General features: G+C 33.9%; 2 protein-coding genes across 2 annotated transcripts; one reads left to right on the top strand and one right to left on the bottom strand.

Annotated features, from left to right (window-relative positions):
- Window positions 1–1,348: 1,348 nt before the first annotated feature.
- Window positions 1,349–3,444, bottom strand: LOC148618789 (uncharacterized). Its single transcript, XM_088577997.1, has 2 exons — window positions 3,305–3,444; window positions 1,349–2,988 (listed from the first exon to the last, which is right to left on the bottom strand). The coding sequence occupies exon 2, from the start codon at window positions 2,964–2,966 to the stop codon at window positions 1,395–1,397; it is 1,572 nt and encodes a 523-aa protein (XP_088434123.1). The 5' UTR covers window positions 2,967–2,988; window positions 3,305–3,444; the 3' UTR covers window positions 1,349–1,394.
- A 5,623-nt stretch (window positions 3,445–9,067) lies between these two features.
- On the top strand, window positions 9,068–11,537 carry LOC148618788 (uncharacterized). The gene is made up of 2 exons (XM_088577996.1): window positions 9,068–9,203; window positions 9,786–11,537. Exon 2 carries the CDS (start codon window positions 9,794–9,796, stop codon window positions 11,393–11,395), a length of 1,602 nt encoding a protein of 533 aa, XP_088434122.1. The 5' UTR covers window positions 9,068–9,203; window positions 9,786–9,793; the 3' UTR covers window positions 11,396–11,537.
- Window positions 11,538–24,784: the final 13,247 nt, after the last annotated feature.

The following is a 24,784-nucleotide window of genomic DNA, read 5'->3' as shown; positions in this document are numbered from 1 at the left end:
TTTTTGTGCATAGTGTGGGCTAAAACGAGACAATAGTAACCTGGAATCCAACTTTTCGTTATTGAACCCCTTTCACATTCAATGGATCCGATCTTGTGCTTTGTCTTTAAAAGTCCAGTTCTTTCGTGCGCCAAAATTAACTTATTGAATTATAAAAGTTATCAATTTACAGAAGTAGAAATTTTACATTGAATCATTTTAAATTTTAAAATTTCATGTATAAAAGTTGAAATTTTGAGTTCGTAAAAGCCAAAACTTAAGTTTTTTTTAAGAACTCATGTTTTTTTTAATCTAAACGTCAATTTGACACATGGTTAAACTAACAACTAATATCCATCGGTGTAAAAGATAACACACGTATACGTGTTAGTCTGTCATGAGATACCGATTAACTACGTCTTTCTCAACTCCATTTGAACATTACCACATACTTGTCGAACAGTTCATATTTGTATGATACACTATCCGTTTTAATTTGTCGACTTATATTAAGAGGCTGTCCACGTAAAAAAATCAGGCGTGTCTCTGCATGGATGTGCTAATCTTAAGACGATTCTGTTTTTCTGACTCGGTCGGTATAGTTTCGTTATTTACCCTTTCACCTTAAAGACGCCCTTTCATGGAAACGCAAGTCACCTGACCGCAATTCTGTTTAATGATTGGCAAAATCCTGATAACTAAAGTCGAAAAAAAAACGTAAGGAAAATTAAAATTGCGTGCCATGTGGTATTTCCTGAATGAAATGTAAAAATTTATAAGTAAAAAGAAGAAATTTTACTGCGTCGACTATCTTAAATTCTAAAGATATTATTTGTTGGTATTCTTCCCACTTCCCGTTTTGAGCAATTTTGCATGTCTCCTTAGTACATGTACATGCAGTAATTACTCTGTATAAGTCTATTGTGGTACTCAACAAATGATTTTAAACTTAACGGCTACACGAGTTACTGAAATTCATACTTTTTTCTTAAAAATAGAACTGCTTTTCGCTTTCTGATATATTTGCAGCAGAGATTGCATATTTGCCAGCAATCCACAATTTTGTAATGCACTTATTTATACAATTTAACTTTTCTAAAGCCAGAAAATATTTTGTCGAAATTTCAAAGCTGTCACATTGCTCTGCACGAATGACAGAACCTCTTTTTTTTTGTATCTATGATTTCTTCTAATTTTACATTTACTTTCTCTATCTCATTTAAAATCAAGTTTGTTTTATAGTGAGTTAATCATCTTTCAGCCACAAGTCTCGGTCGTTTCAATTTCAAATTGAGACTTTTTTAAAAGAAAATTCTGAATGTCCCGTATACAACCAGCTAAAATTATGAAACAAATAATGAGACTTTGATTTATTATGGTATGTTATTATTAGTAACTTCGCTTTATTATTGAAATTAGAAAGGTTTGGACAATATAATGTACAGATCATAGAATGATACAAAGCACAGAAAACGATAGAATATCACAAACGGGAAAATGAAAGTATAAAGTATTATCCACGAATCTTCTCCATAATATTCCATTTCCGAAACTGAAGAAAACATGTTTTCAGAGCTGACAAATGAATCAAATGCCCATGTGAACAAGTTCTCAAAGGCCAGAAGCAAACATGTGTACTCAATAGATGACCACGTGGTCATGGCGGTATTTTTTACATAGTTTTTAATTTGTAATATAAAAACAGTCTGGAAATATGTTGCAATTACTAAAATAACGATGTTGTAAATTCTCAAAGAATAGACTGTTTCATCTAGGTGGCAAAAAGTAATGGAAATAAGTTTCATACAATAGTATGCTATAGTTCCTACTGAACAGACAGCCAGTAAAATGTCAGTTACATTGAAAGTGCTCCTGCCATCCTTTGGCAGACACTGGGATTGAATTCCATAAAAACACTTAATGATGAACAAAAAGAAAATTGTAGCCTCAATACTTATGTATGCAGTCTCCGCTAAATGCAAGCCACTATCGTTTCTAAACTTTTCATGAAGAAAGTAAAGAACAAAAGACGGTATCATTAATATCGTTCCGAAAGAAATATTTATAAATTTCCTGGTTCTATTCATCGAGTCATCGTGGTTTTGGTCTGATCCTCGAGGAATCAGTGGATCCGTTTCTGAGTTGTCATTCTTGCATCTGCTGCTATTTATGTTCAAAGTATTTAACTTTAAATTCTCCGCGTTTTCATAAGCGATAGGCCACATTTCACTCAAAAACAAAATAGACAATAAAGCATATTCACAGAAAACGGGTTCCAGAAACGCAGTTTTGTCTACAATTTGGTAAATTGAGGAATTGTATTGACAGAATGTCTTGTTGTCTTTACTAACATGTGACTTATTATGTTTTACTTCTTGTATTTGAGCGAAGGACGAAGCACACACTCTGCAGATAACAGCAATGTTCGTCAAAAACAAAAACAGCATTGCATAATAGACTGCTACACTACTGTTCAAACGTAAATCAGCGTAAAGCGTTAAAAAGCCTGTTTGAATGATAAAAAATAAGATTGATATAGCGTCGTATGAGATAGATTCACCTATATGCCTTAATGGTAATGATCGATTTAGACAGTCGACATGAAAAGCCAAGTTCAGTATGGCATACACTATACACGCAAAACCAAACAACCATAAAACACGCAATTTTATGCAGAAACGTGTTGATTGCCGACGGCGTTCTTGTTTTTTGTTTCTTAAAACAAAGTGTAATACGACGCAAATAACACACGATAAAACCGATAAAGTATCTAGAATAAAAAAGAAAATGTTGAAATGGACAAAACCTTCTACTTTCTCCCCGGTCCCAAAGGCAAGAATTTCACAAAGTATTGCAACGCCTGATGTTAAAAGAATAACTCCGGAAATACTTCCATCATGCGTAACAGACCCGTCTTTGAGCCTTATTTGTCCAGCAGAAAACGGATGAACAAATACAGATTTCCATAATTTTCTGCAGAATTCCATAACGTCTTATTCAAAGTTTATCCTGAAATTGTACAAAAGATGTTTATAGGCATTACTTTTACTGGGTCGAATTAATTAAACAAAGTAACTGGCTTTGGTGAACTGACAATGATCATACAAATACTCTATAAATCTTAAATAAACAGTGATAAATAAGTTCGCGCATGGTCTAGACTAGCGAAGTAAATTTATATACTTCTGCTTGTTAGAGTTTCAATTTTGCTAAAACAAGATCATTTTAAGTAGCTGAGACATTATGTAAACATGCACAAAGGTTTTGCGATGTCTTATATTTTTACAGCAATGCTGTTGATTAAGTACGTGTATAATCAACTAACCTTCTTCCTCCGTGTCTCCTCACCTCAAAATCGTGATTCAAAATGTAAACACATGAGGGTGTCAGAAGCAATGCGTAAGTAATAACAATGGATGGCGATATATCTTCTTTTTTCTCGAGCTATCAAGTCTGTTAACATACTTATAAATGTACATGTAAGTGTATGCATATCTAGAACTTAAACGGGAAGTTTAATCCGATCAACTCTGTATTAAGTAATGATAATGCCTATTAGTCATCATGAGGAAAAGTACTTGAAATTTTGTGGAAAACCGATTCGAGATTTCAAGGAAATTTAGACTTTGTGTAAATTTAATAAAAATGTGTTTTATTGGAAAGCTTAAATTGTACCTATTACCCCACTCATTTTGAAATCATTAGTTATTTCTGAATCTTGATATTATTTAACTAGTATAAAACGAACGAATATCAGAACAAATTCCTATATTTGACAAATACTGTCCGTTTCTAAAACTAAGACGTGCGAAGACCAATTCTTATCAAAACAATATTACAGCACAGGGCCTTTCTCCCACTATCAAATGCGCAGCCCTACTAGCTCCCGCTATCAGAAATCCAGCCCTACTAATATATAAACACGAAAAATGGTGATGCCAGATAAGGGGGTGCTCGTTTCAACTCATTTTTTTTTCAAATAAAATCGACGTCATGCTGGAAATTTAATAGACAACATATCTGACAAGTGTGGTGGACGCGTTTTTCAACATTTGGGGATTTGATACACTGCATCTACCCCCAAAGAAGTGACAAACGTGATGACTTTTCATTCAAAATTTTCAACTTTCCTTTCATCTGTTGCAAAATCCCTTCAGCATCTACGTGTGGAGTGTTCATATCACAACTCATACGTTATGCCAGAGCTTGCCGAAACTACGCAGACTTTTTGTATCGCGCTAGAATTTTAACAAATAAGCTTCTGGAACAGGGTTATGTCGCTACAAGATTCATCACTACAAAAGTTTTATGGTCGTCATCATGAACACGTGGATCGTTATAGTGTATCCATCTGCGCCATGAAAACTGATTTGTTTAACGTGTCATAGTTTTCCTTTCCTCTTTCGTCTACCCCGGACTTGACTTTTTATGAGCAACTCGGCGGATGTTTCTAGAAAAGCAGAGGACGCGTACCCAATCGGTGCACCTGGTCCATGCTCCCAGTTTTTAGTGAGTCCGAGTTGCTCATTTGCTTTTGTGACTTTGTATGTATGATTTTAGTTACTTTATGTTCTTTGTTGTGTATGTCTGTTTTCTATGTCTCCCAGTTTTTAGTGAGGCCGAGTTGCTCATTTGCTTTTGTGACTTTGTATGTATGATTTTAGTTACTTTATGTTCTTTGTTGTGTATGTCTGTTTTCTATGTCTGGTATTTGTCCCTGGATTACATTCGTTTGATTACCGTAAACAACCTTGGTTCCCTTGATTACTCTTTCACACTAGAAAGCGCAGGAAAATTTGTGTTCCTAGTGTTATTGCAAACATTGAAAGTGTAGAGTTTATCTGGCAATGTCGAAGGTCGCAGTAGTTACACTTTCAATCTAAGCGATTGTAGAAATTCGAATATGGAGTTTTGATGTACAAATCCTTGTTTAAATTAGAAGTATTTGATGGTGATACCTATATTTACTTATTAGATTCAATATCTGTTAAACAGAGAGTAAATAGTAATATATTCGATTTTATTTGAAAAAAAATGAGTTGAGGCAAACCCCAGTTTAGAAACTAGTCAGCAGCATATTTGATAGTGAGAGCAAGTACGCTTATATGTCCATTTTCTTTGCGTAAAAAGGACAACTTACTCATCCACCCATTTTTCAATAAACAAATCTTAGTCGCTAATTATCTAGGATTTTATAATTTGTGTGTATTTATGACGATAAGTTTTACGATCTCGTAGTACGTACTCCAGCATCATGATAGGGTATCTTTACCATGACATTATGTGCACATATTTGTCTTGCACACATTTCCCAGTTCATGTCGCTGTAGGAGGCTTTCAATAAGAAATCAGCTAACGAAGACAGCTGAAATAACTCAGTATTGCATGAGGCAACAAATACCCTAAAACATAAAGATAAAAAGCAAAAGTGAAACTAGAACGTGAACAATAACAAAAATCAAGGACACATTGCAGTGAACTTAATTTAACATAAGGTTCTTGTTGTAGATTGTTAGCAGTGAACCCTGGTTACAAATGACATTCAATAAATCTTTTAAAAATATAGCAAGATATATATGTGGCATCAAGGCAGTTCGTCAGTTTATGTCATATTATTTTTCGGTTCACAATGAATCCACAAATGAATGAATATAAAACATAGAGATGTCAGTCAATTCAACAAAACTTATGCCGCAATCGTTGAATTTTATCATGTTTTAATAAACATGTATCTATCAACTAGCCACACCCACTTCCTAGTAGATAAGTTGTACAAATAGTAAAATTTCTTTGTATAAAAAAATTATATAAGCTAAGACTTCGCTTAACCAAACAAAATTATGAAAAATAAACGAGTAAAATCCACATTTATAAAGGTCAAACCGGGACAAAATACAAGTAAAATTGACACTATGTAGTTTAACAAGTACGTTCCGGAGGAAAATATGAACAAGATAAAGTAACAATAAGATTGTTTTAATATTAACTGGCGATCTTCACGACAAATATCATATCACGATTTGCAAGTATTCATTGTTAGTAATGTGAGGATTATTACTGCAAAGATTTTTTTGTTCATGTCGAAACTCAACATTCGAAACCTACCTGATCATACAATGTAACTTTATCTTCATATAGTTATAACAGAATAAAAAATCGTTTGAATTCCTAATATGCACATGAAATGGAAGTGAATACTGTATTTTTATTGTCTATATTGACTTTATGACATTTTATTTGACATGAAAAAGATAAACAATTAAAGGAGAAAACATAAGAATAATTATCTTGTTTTAATGTACGACAGATGTTGTCAAATGCTGGAATTTTGTTCATATCTTCCAGTGTGATGGTCATGGTTATTCAAGAGACGGCCTTCTAACGGGAACAAAGTGAGCTCTCTACTCGCTGACCCATTACTTCACCCTTATGAGCTCATCTTTAAAAAAAAAAGACGGGACATATTATGACATCAGTTTCTACTATATAGATAACGTTTTGTCTACGTTCTGCTAGTGCTTTCCGAAACTACGCAGGTTGCTGGAACTTGGTCATACTTCTTCAAGATGAAAGTCATCACTACAAGTTTTATGGGGTCTCCATTATGAACTCGATGATCGTTATGGTGTATCCAACTGCAGCGTGATACACGATTTGTTCACAATGCCACAGTGTTCCACTTTCATCTACTCCGGATATGACATTATATATGAGTGTTTCAAGAAAAAACAGAGGACGCTTACCCTACCGTTGAACTTAGTCAATGGTTGCTCATTTATTTTTAGTGTCATGTTAGTGGTGCAAAGTCATCAGTCTTAAATATAGACACGTGCTTCAAATCTTTAATACTTTTAGTTATCAATTAATATCATATTCATCAGGCTTAAATGTAGACAAGTGCATAAAATGTTTAATACACATAGGTTCTATCACCAATGTATACTTATTTGTGAACATTTCAAAATTAGGTAGTGGTAGATAATTTGAAATAAATTTTATGAACATTGAGTAAATGTATTTTGTAAGATTATCACTTTGTTCCTTTTCCCAAATAAATATGAGAAGACCAAGTGTTTTCTAAATAGAAATCTTCTATGATATTGCACGAAAGGTCACGTGTTCCCATAGAACTACATTGAAAAACAGTCATGCAATACCCATCCTCATTAGCATGAATATTGCACATGGACAAAGTGGGGAAACGCTCCCAGACCAACGTGGGGTCTAAGAGTAGGCCAGAGCGTCTACACAGCTCAGCCCAACCGCTAGTAGGACATACTCTGATCGAGTTCTTCGGTTAGGAATCCCGAAGGCTGGGCTCCGCCACAACACTAGTTGGTTCTACTAATTGGTTTTGAGAGGCCTGTACTGATATTCAAGTTCCTTAAAATCCACAAATCATCATTATCCAAATAGACTTCTCTATTTAAATAACTAGTAAGATCGTGCTATAAATAAGCAGTTCTTAATTAGGCATGAATTGGACACCGTATCTTATTAGCCTTTGTCAGAATCAGAAGCTACAAGTTGATATCTGTTGACTAATAGAATGATTAAAATTGGCATAATGTGTGGAATAAAAGAAAAATATAATTACTGTATAGCAGATAATTTCAAGTCAGCATAAATTCTAATATTCTGACAGAATAGTCAAGGGAACAAAGGTTACAGCGGTAATCAAAAGAATGTAATCCAGGGACAAAGCCAGACATGGAAAACAGACATACACAACAAAGAACATGAAAGTAACTAAAATCATACATACAAAATAACATAAGAAAATGAGCGACTCGGACTCCACTAAAAACTGGGAGCATGAAGCATGTTCACCGGTAGGGTAAGCGTCCTCTGCTTTTCTAGAAACACCCGCCGAGTTGCTCATAAAAAATCAAGTCCGGGGTAGACAAACGAGGAAAGGAAATCTATGACATGTTGAATAAATAAGTTTTCATGGAGTAGATGGATACACCATAGCGATCCACGAGTTCATGATGACGACCATAAAACTTCGGTAGTGGTGACTTCAATCTTGTAGCAACATAACCCTGTTCCAGAAGCCTATTTGTTAGAATTCTAGCGCGATACAAAAAGGCTCTGGCATAACGTGTGAGTTGTGATATGAACACTCCATACGCAGGTGCTGAAGGGATGTTGCCACAGATGAAAGGAAAGTTGGCAATTCTGAATGAAAAGTACAGTAGGCTTATCAAATATGAAAGTTATTCTTTTTAATTTTGTCTTTCATGTTGGATCCAAGATTCAAACTGCATTGGTGTAGCAATAGTGATTTTAACACTTACATAATATTGCTGATAGACAAAGTTATGACCATGACTGAACAGACCAATGAATTAAGTTTGAAATTAAGAAGGAGGCACACCTCTGGTACTATTAATGAAGTTGACAAATATATCTCTGAGGAACGTAATGCCATAGACAATGATTCTTTGATATACTGGAAAGTGAATGAGCAGAGATTCCCAACCCTTTCAAAATTAGCAACGAGTTTTTTGTGTATACCAATGTCGTCTGTTTCTGTTGAAAGACGTTGTTTTCATTACAGGAAAGATATTTATGCCAGTGAGATGTTCTCTTTCTGACATGACATTTCATGACATGATCAAATGTAACGATGACATTTGAAATTTATCTTGAAATTGGTCTGACTATACATTGTAACTATCAGATTTCTGCATAAATGTTGTTTTTGAGTTTTTATTAATTTATTATGTAGCAAAAGTAATTGAAAAGTAATTAATTACATTACCAAAGTAATTGTAATTGAATTAATTACTTTACAAATTTTGTGTAATTGTAATTGCAATTTAATTGAAGAATTCGGCAAATAATTGGGATGTAATTTATTTTGCATGTAATTGACCACAGGTCTGTCCTGGTTTAACTTTCAATGTAAATTAATGCATGCAAGGCAAAACCCAAAACATGGTTGTAACAAGCGTAAATTCCCAGCTATAGCTAGTTGGAGCATTAAAACTTGGAGTTGCTATATCTACATTTTCTAATTCGAACACATACGTGTGGGATTTTGATAAATTCTTCCTTGTACATAATAAACATATTTATTTCAAGCTAATAACATTTTATAGACAGGGAAATATAGACAGGAAGTTAGTTCACAGACGATCTGTGATTCAAACAATATAATGAATTAATTTATCATAATATTATGATGTAATGGAAGGATTAAACTAACAAAAGTAGAGGTAAGTTTTTTGAAAGAGAAATTAGCACCGATTGAAGTTTTAATGGATAAGCATCGTTTAACGTCATAGCAACGACATTTCTGTGCACCGAGGGATCAGTTCGCTATTTTGCGTTAATGTTTAATGATAACTAGGTTTTCGTACCTGTATTATTAATGATCTTGGTGTTCCATTTCAGGACGACCTAGTGTATAGACTTCTTCGTTACATATGTTAGACAAAAATCAGGTTTATAAGAATGTAGTAGCTCCATTTTACATGTAATCTTTGACAATGTCAATTAAATTGCGGATTCATTGGTTGCGTACCCCTAACTTTTGTGCACAAAATCTTAACTTTTCATCAATCATACTTACAAAAATATTATTACATAGCTTTGTCGACCTTTAAAAGGTTTTATGCATCCCTTACTTGACATCCTGGATCAGCCCCTGATGCCTGTCAGTATGTAGATGTAACTTTTGCTTTGATTGCACAAACAGAACAGTTTCGATTAGAGGTAAGGGCTTCTTGTAGGTTATTTATCACTGTAAATAAGCTGAATGACGATCACTGCTATAATAATATTTGATTTTTTTGCAGTTCAAAGAATGGATACATGCAAGAAACTATTCCGGGCAATTTTAATTCTTCCCTTTTCTGCCGGAAATCCAAAAACTAAAAATCGGGGTGACTTGGTTGACCATGACGGCAGTATTTCAGGTGTGGTTTTTCTTGTTAGTGTGGTAGTGATTCTATGCAACATTTTATTGGTTGGATCGTTCGGAACTGATGAAGATTCCACATTTCTATTTGTTATGACGATGGAAATCACTGCGGCGTTTTCTATCGTTATTTGCATCATTTTACTTCTTCATGCTTTTATACGTCCAGGAATAATGACCCTTAACGATCACTGGGATCGTAGCAGTAAACTTATGCTTAAATTTCTATGGCTGTTTACACTGGCTGACCTAGCATACAGTGCTGTGTATATAGCCCAACACGTAGATTGTTACATGAATAACTACCCAATCGACAGAGTGCAAAACAGAATACTATGTGATGTCCTGCTATTCACCTACCGACTGGTTCAGACGGGATTTATCACACATTTTGGTCAGAAAAGGTTTGTAAGGAAGTTACGCTTCTACTACTGTTTATTGGTACTGTTTCTTATGAATATAACGGTGATTGTAGTAAACTTTGCTCAATCAGCTAGAGACGTGAATGACTACAGCATAAATATTACAACGAATGTCGAACCATTCTCGTGCGCTACAAACTCATCCGTTTCTCCTTTTTTGAAACAAAGTTCTGATTTTCTAGAACCCGCTGGATTGGAATATTCGCTGTTGACGATACTTTTCATAGCGCAAATGTGGCCTTCTGATGTTAAACTATTTAAGAAGCAGGCCGATGGAATGCCAGCCGTATCCGTATGTGATATACAGACGGGTAACGAACAGGACGAAGGAGACAATAGTTCATCAAATGAAACCGAACCCCTTTACTTATCTTTTTCATCAGGAAGAATACACGATCCCTTCAAAAACATTTGGACTTTTTCTAACATTGCTTGCTCTGTGCTTGTTTCTTTGCCAAGTTTGATACTGCTAATTCTAAAAATTTACGCAGGGCGCCAGAGGTCAGTGGACACCGGTCTCAATATTTGTAACGCTATTCAAGAGACAATTATTTTGATTGTGTTAATAAGATGCTTTATTCTGATCCAATCCGACTGTCTTCCCGTTGAAAAAGAAAACTTCTTTACTTCAAGGGAATATCTCATCTTGGCAAGTTTTATTGGAGCGATTACCTGTGACACAATGCGTTTGATACCGTACATATTATTATTACATGAGGACGAACAAAATATAACTAAAACTTACACGTACGTTACCTCCATCTTTGGAATGTACCTCCAAACAGTCTTTATTTTACAAATGAATACCTACAGAAGACGGAATTCTCGGCCATCGTGCTTTTCGATAGAGAACACTTGCATATTTTTATCTATTTTGAATTTTATTATTTGGGCAGAAGATTCATTTCTAGCTGCTCAGTGGGTATTTGTTGATGACGCTCCCACTATTTTTTATGGTAAGATGGTATGGGTAACTTACTATTCGATTTTGTTCCCTTTTCTAATATTTTATCGTTTTAAATGTTTCGTTGCATTTTATGGACTTTATCACAAACTTCGAAGCTGAACAAAATCAAACAAATAGTATCCATCATCATAATGTAATTGCTTCGCACATCAATAAAATCTAGATTCATGAAAAAAGTTGTTTACGAATACAAAAAGTCCTGCTCATGGTTTTATATATTGAAAACTTCAATAGGTAACATATAAAATACAAAATTAGTTCCATTTTTCTTTTACTATTGAAAGAGGTCCTATCTAACTGCCAGTCATTGGCAAGGCAATCAGTACTATATATTGGCACAAAGAAAAATGTAAATATTTCCCAGACAGAATGCCATTAGTAAGGACAACGTCAACGTTGTCCTGTGGTTGGTTCCTTGGTATTAATACAATAGTGTACAAACGTTTGCCCAACGTAGTTGTAGATTGCTATGAAAAGTAATTTGTCTTCATGCACATCCCTTAAACAGTTTATATTTAATATCATTTATACCCTGGAACGAAGTTGACCCACCTACATCCAAGCAATAACTGAATGTAAGTAAGCCACCTCTACCTAAGAATAAAGTTGGATTTCTATTTTTCATTTACCAAAATAATGGTTTGGTTTTTGTCATTTTCTACATTTGTCCAACACAGAGTCAACGTGGAACCGAAGTCGGAACAACAATGGCATAAGCAACCTTTACATTATGGATGTGAAGAGTTTGTATACCAATTACACGAAAAAAATAATAAAGTAAGAAAACAAGAGCCAAACATTTGCAAGCAAATTTATAGTATATAAATAATGGCCCATGCAACGTGCATAGGATTATGTTCGACAAATGATAGTTCATTATGTTGTTCTTTTATTCATTCTAATGAGCAAAAAGAAGTCATGTGACCGCTGTTATTGGCTGCCCAAAAATTACTTATGACTTTGTAAACGGTTCAGCCAATCTTACAATAGTTACAGTTCCTGTGGGCAAAATAAGTCGAGATCTCACTCTGTATAGCAGGGGAGGCAATTACTATCATTGTGAATATCATTTACTCTACGTATACTCCGTCAATGGTAGAACATTTCAAGTGATTTGTTAGGTGCATATACAAGTACTTGTCACCAACCTATAGGGAGTACATTTTGTAATCACAAGATTTTGTACCATTTTTACATATTTCAAAGTACTCAAATACAACCAGATCATTTTAAGATTTCAATTTTTGTTTGCTTAAATGCATTTTTCGTGTTTTTGTAGATCATAACGAAAGTGGAGCAATGCCTTGTAAATTTATATGACAAGACAGTTCAATTGATTTTTTTTTCAGATCTTCCTCAGTTCAAATATAATTTTAAAAAATTGTAGATGATTTTAGTAAGAAAAAAATGACAAAAGATGTCAAAAATAAAGTGAAATTCTGTTTGAAACAAATTCTCTAAATAATCTGGTTGGAAAGTAATGATTTCAAATACTAGGCATTATCACAGGGCCATCTTGAGCAAAACCAAAATGGCGTTCGTTTACTTGTAATTCTGCAAGTCAATACTTGGTTTGAAGACATTTACACCAAAAAAATTATCATATATGAAGTTGGTATATTTCTATTTGATATATTCATTCAACTAATGTAACATTATAGGTTTTTGGAAAAAGAATATTTTGTAATAGAGGATACTCGACTTTTTTAACTCGATACTCGACATTTTTAACTCGATACTCGACTTTTTCAACTCAATACTCAACTTTTTTATTCGATACTCAATTTTTTTTAACAAGATACTCGACATTTTCGACTTGATACTCGACTTTCTTGACTCAATACTCGACTGTTTTAACTCGATACTCGACTTATTTGACTCGATACTCGACTTTTCCAACTCGATACTCGATTTTTTTTACTCGATACTCGACGTTTTCAACTCGATACTCGACTTTTTTAACTCGATACTCGACTTTTTAAACTCGGTACTCGATTTTCTTGACTCGATACTCAGCACTCTACAATAAGAAACCCTCCTTTGTAATAAATAGGACCAAATAGCCTTTGTACAAATTGTTGCATAATATGCATTGAAACAAACTTTGTCCATTCTAAATGGACTGTATGTATGGAAAAATATTGAATTTTTGTGGTTTATCTCAATATTGGTTGTCACAAAATATATTAAACAATGTAAACGTATGTAATCTTTTCACAAAAAGTCTTAGTGATCAATTTAAACAAATATGTTTTCCACCCTATAAGACTCACCTATATTAGTGTTTAAATTCTTAAAACTGTGCATAATTTTGAGGACTATGATATGACCAGCGAAAGGCCTTACGTAGCTCCCTTTGTTTAAATCATAGACTGCCAATAATAAAAGGTCGATGTGTAGAGCGTGGTTGTCCCAAGTGCGAATTATGTAGCTGTAGCTGCCCCACAGCAATATTATACACTGGTACAGCGAAATAGTGGACCTTATGTATTGATATTTCTAAAGATGTAATAATTACATGTATATGATGCAATCCATTCCTTGTTTTATATATACATATGTAATGTGTTACTGTTTGTTTTATATTCTCAAATATACTTAAGAAATAAAAAGTTTCAAGTTTCAGTAGTCCATGAAAGTAGTTCCTAGGATGCATTGCATAACTATTATTTATAATGTAGCCAGTATTTGTAAACTTGGCACTACGTGACAGCATATCAAATCAGGTACACACTGAACACGACCGCTTTCAACTTAGACGTAGAGAATATTTTAAAAAATAGTCTATATCTTAAGCCACTTATTTGCCGAATTTCCGTAACATAAGTAATACTTTAAGTGTCTATCTATTTTGATACTAATAAGGGTGTTTTTAATGTCCCTGACCACACTGTCGTGTCTCGCACGGACGGAATATCTATTTTTGTCAAGAAAGGCTATTTATAGCCTGAACTTGACTTCGAGATCGTCGGCAATTGGGATTCAACCGGAAGTAGGATATTGCTACATGGAACCGCCTAAATATTCCGCGGTCTGTTCTCTTTACACCCCTTGTCCACCTTGCAAATTTACGTTAGTATATCGTTCCGCCGCCGATCAATATGTGATGCTTTATTTTTCGTCAGAGATGGAAGTATTATGACATCAAAGCTTTTGTTATATTTGTCGAATTGCAATATTTCTATGATTATGTGCTTATTTTAAACTATTTGAATTTTGTCTCAGCAAGGAGAACTATTTTTTTTTCTAATTGGCCTGACGCAGGTCAAACACGGTACCTCCAATAACCGAAAACAATATGGCGTCGGAAAGACAAGTGACTAATTTCAAAGTACTGACGCCATGTTGATTATTACAGACTTTCGTTAGGTATCTAGAAAGTGCTGGAATACAAATAAAAAAAACTTATTTGCAAGTGTGTTTAAATAACACAATGAGCAATTATACCACCCTAAAACGTGTTTTATTGAGGTTTTCCGATTTTCAATCTGGTTTTCGGTTTATACCGAGGTTTTTGGTTGTTCCAGCAACCCAGTCAAACATTCACAAGAAGATGTCGGAAGTTTTTAATGACGGATTTTTTGTACCTGCAATGTACACTCTTTGAATCGTTAGTATATTGTTAATGTGTACCATTACAAGATGGGTCCTGTAGGCTTGAAGGTGTTCTAATAGCTGCAATGTACGCTTTTTGTGATGTACGAAAAACGTAAGTATAGTTTTAATGTTTATGATTACAATGAGGGTGTGGGGGAGGGGTGGAGTTGGCATCCCTCCTTTTTATGGGAAAATTATAATTTTCATGTGTAAAATTGACAAAAATGGCAAATAATGTCCTAGCACCCCCTTTTTCTGAGGAACCCAAACTGCCACCTCTCATTTTCGAAGTGTATGGATCCGCCTGTGCCTGATGGTTCGAAAGTGTTCTATGTGTAGTGTTTGTAAATTACAGGTATTTTTGTGAACAATTTTGATAAAAAATATTTTTGCATGCTAAGAGTTTATATATATATATATATATATATATATATATATATATATATATATATATATATATATATATATATATATATATATATATATATATATATATATATATATACTGTTAAATACTGTTAAATACACGTAAATCATAAATACATATATCATGTGTGTTTGATTTGATTCCAGGAATTTAAAATGCAAGCAATGTGTACGTGTACATGAATAAATATACAAATGTACAAGTAGCAAACAATATGAAGTATTTAAACTAGAAAATAAATATTCGGTTCATGGAATTGTTAAATTGATATGATTTCAAAGCAGAAACATATAAAATGTCTGTTTCAAAGGTAAGAATGGAAGGCAATATAATTAAAATTAGATCTCAATTGCTCCCCTTTTCAGCTCACCTAGCCAAAGACCACGTGAGCTATTGCCATCACTTGGCGTCCGCCGTCGTCTGTCGTCGTCTGTCGTCGTTAACAATTATACAAAACTCTTCTCCTCTGAAACTACTTAACAAATTAGAACCAAACTTGTTCCTTGGGGTATCCTGCATTTAACTGATGTGGAGATTTTTGATTCGTCGTAAAACATGGCCGCCGTTACTAAAAATAGAACATAGAGGTCAGAGAGTAGTTTTTCACATATATCTCCTAAACCGTTAGGTCTAACTGAATTCTGACGTAGGTAAAAGTATTTAGCATGATGAGATCTATCTCTGGTCAAATTTTGGTTTTAATCCTTTAAGCCATGTTGTTGGAGATATTGCCCATTTCCAACGATTTTTGCGATTTTTAATGTTATTTCTTTCAAAAATCTTCTCCTCTGACACTACTTGACCAATTGCAACCAAACTTGGTATGAATTTTTTAAGGGTATCCTGCATAGAACTGATGTGGGGATTATTGATCTGTCGAAAAACACGGCCGTCGTTACTAAAAATAGAACCTAGGGATCAGACTATAGTTTTTCACATATACATGTATCTCCAAAACCATTAGATTTAGCTAAATTTTGACATAGGGGTCACAGTGTTCATCATAATGAGATCTGTCTGGAGTCAAATTTTCATTCTAATCTGTTAAGCCATCTTGGAGTTATGGCCCTTTTCAACGTCTTTTGTCATTTTTAATGTTATTTCTTTAAAAAATCTTCTCCTCTGACACTACTTGACCAATTGCAACCAAACTTGGTATGAATTTTTTAAGGGTATCCTGCATAGAACTGATGTGGGGATTATTGATCTGTCGAAAAACACGGCCGTCGTTACTAAAAATAGAACCTAGGGATCAGACTATAGTTTTTCACATATACATGTATCTCCAAAACCATTAGATTTAGCTAAATTTTGACATAGGGGTCACAGTGTTCATCATAATGAGATCTGTCTGGAGTCAAATTTTCATTCTAATCTGTTAAGCCATCTTGGAGTTATGGCCCTTTTCAACGTCTTTTGTCATTTTTAATGTTATTTCTTTAAAAAATCTTCTCCTCTGACAATACCTGACCATTTGAAACGAAACTTGGTATGAATGTTTCTTGGGATATCCTGCACAGAACTGAAGTGGGAATTATTGATCCGTCAAAAAACATGGCTGCTGTTACTAAAAATAGAACCTAGGGGTCAGACAGTAGTTTTTCGCATATATCTCCAAAACATTTAGGTTTAGCCAAATTCTTTCAATTGCTGAATTGATCCTTACTGTAATGCCTAAAAAAGTCTCCAGGGATAAAAGTTGTCAGAGTTCTTGCCCTTCAATGGTGAAAAATTACTAGGTGAGCGATTCAGGCTCCTTTGAGCCTCTTGTTTCTATGTCACATGAAGTTATGCACCAAAGAAACAAAGGGGAGCAATTGAAATCCAATCTGAATTAGATTGGGATGAAATGAGGCCATGTTGCATATTTATTACATTCAGTAGTTGATCTTGCTCTATCAAAAAGAGGGATATCTTACTAGTAATAATTAGGTATTTATATGTAGCCACACAAACTTTTAGAGCATAAAGAGTCCCCGCTTATGACTTTCCTGCTGAAAATTTTCCTAAATATGTTAAAAATGATTTGATTACACTTTGTATTAGAAATTGCCCCATCCTCAAATTTTCAATCATTATCATTGTGGCTGACCTGTGATTTAAATACCCTATATCACACCCCAAGGCCTAGACCTATATCGCATATCCTATATCACACCCCTAGACTTATATCGCATATCCTAAATCATAAGCCCTACCCCTATACCTATATGGCATACTGTATATCACACCCTTAGACCTACCTGTATATCGCATAACCTATATCACACCGCTGGACTATATTGCACCCTTAGTCATACATAATGATATGCACATCATATACTGCATATCACTCCCCTAGACCTACATATATATAGCATACCCTATATCACACTCTTAGACCTGTATGGCATACCCTATATCACACCCCTAGACCTATACTGCATACCCTATATCACATTTCTAGACCTACATTGCATACCCTATATCACACCCCTAGACCTACATGGCATACCATTTATCACACCCTTAGACCTACCGGGTATATGGCATACCATATATCACACCCCTAGACCTATATGGCACACCCTATTTCACACCCCTAGACCTATATTGCATACCTTATATCACACCCTACACAGAACACACTTGAAGTATAATTAAAATATATATTTTGATGAACATGGCATGCCAAAATCTGTATCGGATGCGGTATCAATCCTCGACCTATATCACCCCACGACCAATAGCCCTAAGTGGGTTGGCATAGGAGTCTTGTGTTGATACCGCATGTGATACAGATTTTGGCATGTAATATTCAGTATGGAATGTACATGTGTATTATATCCATGTACATGTAAGTCATAATTGATTATCAATATGGTTCTTTTTTAGTCAAGATATACAGTTAAAATGCAGACCTTAAGTTAGATACAGGATTTTCATGACACATGAAGGACGGTGGATTGAAAATATGATGGATATCGAGGCAGCCAAAAGTAGACCTTTCCTAAGAGCTGATTTTCAGGGACATTCATACATGTACACTGTATTAGGTAAGTGAAGGTATACATAAGTTTGCTCATATAGTTCCAATGTACACAATGATTTAAAATTTTCAGAACTGGTGATAGGTCTATTGTAAACATTGCTAATGTAGAACAGTTGTCATTGTCTTAGCAACATTTGCAGTTTACATTTGTATGTATGTGAACAGGAAATTTATACTGAAAACTACAAAAACACTGACATATGCAGTAGAGTATTAATTAAAGATTTCATAAATGAAATTATGATATTTATAATTTAATAATACATGTATCAGATTTGTTATATACTTTACAGTGTGACATTAATTGCTAATAAATAAATCAACATACAGGGATGGATCCAGATATTTTGAAAAGGGGGGGGGTTCCAGACATTATTATAAATCATTAGGTAACTAGAAACCATACATGTGAGAAGCCCTAAAGCAATATCATTAGTAAACTTTCTAGTTTCTGCATTTAGAAGTTTTGTCTAGTACATGAAATGACTTTAATTTATTGTTTTAAACTCACCACTTCAAACCACTTAAATGATCTTCCTGGTTATGAAGGATGTTGTTTTAACAATGACCACCGGTCAGCCAGGTGAAAAGTAACCTAGTCTACTCTTACTTATGTTACCCGTTATTAACAGTTATTGAAACAAAAATGTGCTCATGAAGTACACTGTACTACATTTTTGTAAAGTTTGTTATGTTTTATTTAAGATAAATTTGAATTATTTTAGAGAAAGAAGTGTTTATTTTTCCTTAATTAAGACAGCTGATAGAGATACAGACATCAACTCGCGGATTTTACATTAGTCATTATCCGTGACGGAGGCGACAGCAGTAATCATTACCGATTTCCGTGATGACGATCGCGGTTTGGTAACGAAACTCGCTAGTTCCGCGATAGACCACGACGACTATCTGCGATAAATCCGCGACGGAATTGGTGCCGCGATACAGCGAGTTTCATGATGGAAACATGTAACATCATACAAAAAGTTTGTAAGCTATGAAAAATAAAAAAAAAGTTCTCTGGCATTTAGTTGTTTTGTGATAATTATTCAAATAGTAAAATAGTGACACGGAGATATTAATAAATCGTACGTTTGGCTTGGACTAAATTTTATGACAGGATTTACAAGTTTGCCCCTATCTAATTATCTAGTAGGTGAATTGTTGATTCAATAATTAGTTGGAGGAACTTCAATATGAGATAGATTTGATTGACAGTTAACGGTCCTAAGCCGATAGGTATATATATGTATTCTTTATTCCAGAAGCAAAACAGCTTATAGGACTACAACATGGATAATAATACAATACTATACAATTAAATTAAAATAAGATGCGGAGCATGACAAACATATTACATATTTAAGAATTTCTAATCTTTTCAGCTAAAAATAAGTATTTTCCAAGGTTATTTAACTCTTTTATATTATTAACAGAGAATAACTGCATCAATTTATAACAAGATGGGCGTCTATAATAATAAGGTTTGATATATTTTGTACGTATATCAGTATACTTTGAACATTCCAAAACAAAATGATACTCATCTTCAAAACAATTTAGTTGACACATTCTACATATCCTTGCATTTCTATCGACATTATAATATCTTCCAACTTCAATAGCTAGACTATGTGCGTTTATTCTATATTTGGTTATAACATACTTAAATCTGTAGTTAATTGGTCTATCAAGATAAAATTGTAAATTGAATCTATCATAAATATATCTATAAAAACGACATTTTGGTGAAGTGTCAAAAAAAGCAGTAGCTTGACATATAAATTCATCCACAAGGCGTTGCCTGAATAAAGCAATAAAAACCTTTTCCATAGTTACATTTTGTGCTAACCATACATCATTAAAACCAAGCTAACATTTCATTATAACAATCTTTCAACAAACAATTTTCTGTTTTTAAAAGTTTTATCCAATATTTCATCATTTTACAGTATCTACTTATATATAGAGGGACTCTGCCCAATTCAAAATACACCATATAATTCGTAGTACTTTTCTTTACGTTTAAAACTCTTTTCAAATAATGCAAATGGAGTGTTTCTATATCTAAAGCTTTGTGATTACCCCATACCTCACTACCGTAATTCAAAATAGGTGTTACATATGTATCAAATAAGGACAACATTGTCTCTGTGTTGAAATAGTCATCGTGTACCTTGCTGAATAAATGATAAACAGCTTTCCGTCCTTGATCAGACAATAATTTTTGACTTTCAGTAAAATTACCATTATATTTCAACATAATTCCAAGATATACAAATTCATCACAGATTTCAATAGGTTTTCTATCTATGAACCATTTTTCTTCAGTCTTGACAATACCTCGATGTCTAAATACAACAATTTTAGTCTTTAATAAATTAACATACAAGTTGTATTGGTTTGAACATGTATTAATGACATCAATCATTTTTTGCAACTCTTCTTTACTTTCGCTAAAAATCACTGTATCATCAGCATACATTAGTAGATATAGACTAAGAGCTTGCAACTCGTATGGAATACAATCTTGTTTTATCAATTCTATTTCAATATCGTTTACATACAGTGCATATAAAAAAGGTGATAAAGACTCCCCTTGCATTAAGCCAACATTACACTCAAAGAATTCGGAAAAAGTACCGTTATGTTTAGCACATGACTTCAATTTTGCATACATGGATTTGATTAAATCTAACAATTTACCAGTTATACCTGATCTAGATAATTTGAGCCATAATTTTGAATGGTTAACACTATCAAAGGCTTTTTTGTAGTCAATGAAACAACAATACAACCTTTTTTTGTTTCTTAAAGATTTAGATACGATGGAATGTAGAGCAAATATTGCGTCGTGGGTACCATACCCCGGTCTAAATCCAAACTGCACATCAGTGAGTACACTATGTTCTTCACTCCACTTAGTAAGTCTTGCATTTATTATAGAAGTAAACAGTTTACGTAAGTTTGACACCAGCGATATGCCTCTGTAATTTCCCGGGTCATTAGCATCACCCTTCTTAAACTATTGCACATTTTACCCAATGTTCAGGAAAATGTCTAGTTTCAAGAATAGCGTTAAATAGTTTACACAAAACTGGTAATATTACGGGTTTACTATTTAAAATGTATTCATTCAAAATATTATCTACACCTGGAGTTTTATTTGTATTCAATCTTTTCACACTCTCTTCTAATTCCTTACAGGCATGTCCAATTCATCATAAATACATGTATTATCAGTGTTACCGTTTTCGGGATTATCTTCATCACTTAAAGTCATCAGTTTTTTAAAATGTTTCACAAACTGATCTGTTGATAAATCGTTATTAATACGCTTCTTCCGTTTTTTAAATTTACCGTAGAATCGTTTTGGGTTGATCTTCTTCATCTTTTGAAACATATCACCTTGTCCGTTTTTATAACGTCGTTTTAATTTATTCTCAATAGTCTTATATTTTTGTTTTTCTAAATTCAATTTAAGTCTGTTTTCATTTGAACGATTTGCGTTGAATCTTTTCAGTGCACTTTTATAGTTTATATAGAGTTCTTTACACTCGTCGTTATCCACGGTTTATCACGTTTCATATTACATGATGAATTAGCGTTAGCACAGTTATCACATTTAACAGTACGCCATTCGTTTGTTTTTGTAAATTTTTCAAAAACATCACATAAGAGTTCAGTCATATTCGATACAGCGTCATCGATTTTATCAGGATCAGGAGATATACTTTGACACAGTTCATCAAACTTGTGAGCGTTTGCCAAAAGATCATGGTTTATTACCTCCCTCGACTCGTCATTCCATCGTATCGTATCATAATTTATCGTTTTACATGAACACTTTGGTTTAGGAACGAAAATTTTCAATTTCAAATCTACCAAAAGCGGAGCATGACAAGAAAAGGTATTAAAATCTCCAACAATAAAGTTGTCTACAATAGAAAATGCATTATTAGATAATAACATATAATCAATAATACTACATCCATTTTTGTTTTGAAATGTATACTTTGAACTTTGATCTCCAAATCGTCCGTTACATATTCTTAATCCAGTAGAAACACACAAATCTAATACACGGCGACCGAATGTATTGGGTGGTTTAAGGTCCTCTGTTGTTCTATCATTTAAAGGTTCATCATTATCGTAATCAATTAGATCTTCGATCCTATTAACTATATCTATATTCAGATTGTCGCGTTTTTAATCTTTAGCATATTTTCGCAAAAATCGAGAATTTGCTCAACACAGTTTTCATCGTTTTTTTCCTTTTGAATTCGATTTTCGGTTTGTGGTCTTCCTGCTTGTGTGTTACCTATCTCCGTGGCATCTCTCTTCTCGCTCTCGTTCGTGTCCACACCGTCGCTCGTCATTGGTTTTTCGACTATACCGAAAAAAAGTAAATTGTTCTTAAAATGTTGCATTTCAACGTCGACAAGTCTATCTTTGACATATTCAACATCTTTATTCATGCATTTGTTTGATTCTATTGCCTTCGTTAGATTATCTAGTTTACTTTTGATCGATTTTTGATGATCATGGACATTTGACAAGAACTGGGCGCTCTCTTCTAGAGTACGTATTCTGTCCTTACATTGAGTCAACTCTTTTTCAACGTTTTTGAATTTCGTGTCTACACTATTTATACGTTGCTCTATTGAATCGAGTTTTGTCAGTTTATTTTCGACCCCTTTCAATCTATCATTCATCTCTAAAAGTAATGTTTCGATCCCGGGCGATATTGGTGGTCGAGGGGGAGGCGGCGGGGGAGTGCTTGGAAATTGTGGAAACTGTGGATACGGTTGATATGAAACATTCGATTGTATGGGCGAACTTGTACACTGATAAGTGACTGATGTGCAGGTGTTAGCTTAGGTAAATTGATTTGACCCATTTAAGTAATTACTAGTTACAATTAATTCAATATCGCATGTACTACAGTAAAAAATACCTTTGTCAAAACCAGACATGAATTTATTTATAAGCCTCAAATCACAGAGAAAGTTTTGAAAGTTAGGATTACGTACATAAAAAATGTTTTAAATTAATTACGAAATAATTTTGCGGGGCAACCAACCGCCCCATGAATGTCGGTAAACTACTACTAATCATGTTGATTCACCTTCTAGACCAATAAAAATATAAGGATGACAGTCTTAGTTTGGAGACAAAATACAGGTACTGCTACATCTAATTGAAATACGCATCCTGTTGAGACTTTTTTGTTATTTTAAAGTTTTAAGCTTTGAATTTTTGGAACCAGACTGGTGACATATCCTATAATGCACCCGCATTTTATCTATAAGTAGAAGTGTTCTTTTCAGTACAATATTCCCGAATATTTCAGTGACCCCGCGCTTGGTTTGATCATGAAACTGCAATTCATGAATGTACTCGGTCCTTATGCAGTTCAATAGAAGTACGTTTTGATACACACGCTTTCTTGGGATTGACTGCTTACGGTACAAAAAATCGGTAATGAATATCAATAGTAAAAATTGCTTAAAATTCTTGGGTAATTTTTAGGATGTCGCTATAAGTTCAAACAAGCTATGGAAAGGCTAAGCAGAAAGAATCCATTACTTAGTAAATCTACATCGAGTGGGATGGGTATTTACAGTAAACGGAAAAGATTGTAGTAATTTATTCTTCTACATTTTCTCCTTCATTCCTTCAAGTTAAATACTTACCAACAGTCTACAAACAAACCTTATTAAGATAAACACATGTGTAGCTAGATCGTGTATATTATTTATTAAATTTGATTTCTGTAATAAGTACATTTTATATGTATAGTACACTCCATGTTTTGGGTGAAGTCCCAAGTACAATTTTACTTTTTGGTAAAGTCCGAATTCCATGAAATTTGAAGTACTGTTTTGAAATGTTAAGTCCACGGACTTGTGTGCCTAAATCTAGAGTACACTCTAAAAATGACCAAAATCCCAAGTCCAAAGAGGGGGTGATATCCTCCTGGATCTGGAGGTGGTTGCTGGAAGCGGTTCGCTGGTAGCATAACCTTAAGATTTCCAATACTGGTATTGTGCCCGTGAGATGGTTAGAGATGTGTCATAAGCGGATCCAGGGTAGGGACTTATGAGATTATTGTAGAGTTCATTTCCACCGTTAAACCAAATATCATTAATCATCATTTTCGATTATCACTTTTCCATCCAGTGTTATTGTTTACTATTTCGAGTACTTCCGTTGTAATTTCACGATTGTTTTTTCTGTGTTGATTAGGTGGAAATATTATTAATTTGGTGAGTTTTTTACTTTATCTTTGTATAAATATACTTCCGATGGTTAATTACATACATTTTGATAATTAGGTATAATTTTTGTAGGTTTTTTTACTTTAATTTTAATGTTAGGCAGATTGATGTTCGAGTGCACCGCAATTTTTCACTGTATGTTAGGTGTTAGG

Source organism: Perna viridis, chromosome 4 (genome assembly GCF_037379345.1).
Source record: "Perna viridis isolate PV_CMFRI_1.1 ecotype Kerala chromosome 4, ASM3737934v1, whole genome shotgun sequence".
Classification (NCBI taxonomy): Eukaryota; Metazoa; Mollusca; class Bivalvia; order Mytilida; family Mytilidae; genus Perna; species Perna viridis.
This window is presented reverse-complemented; position numbering and strand designations above follow the sequence as displayed.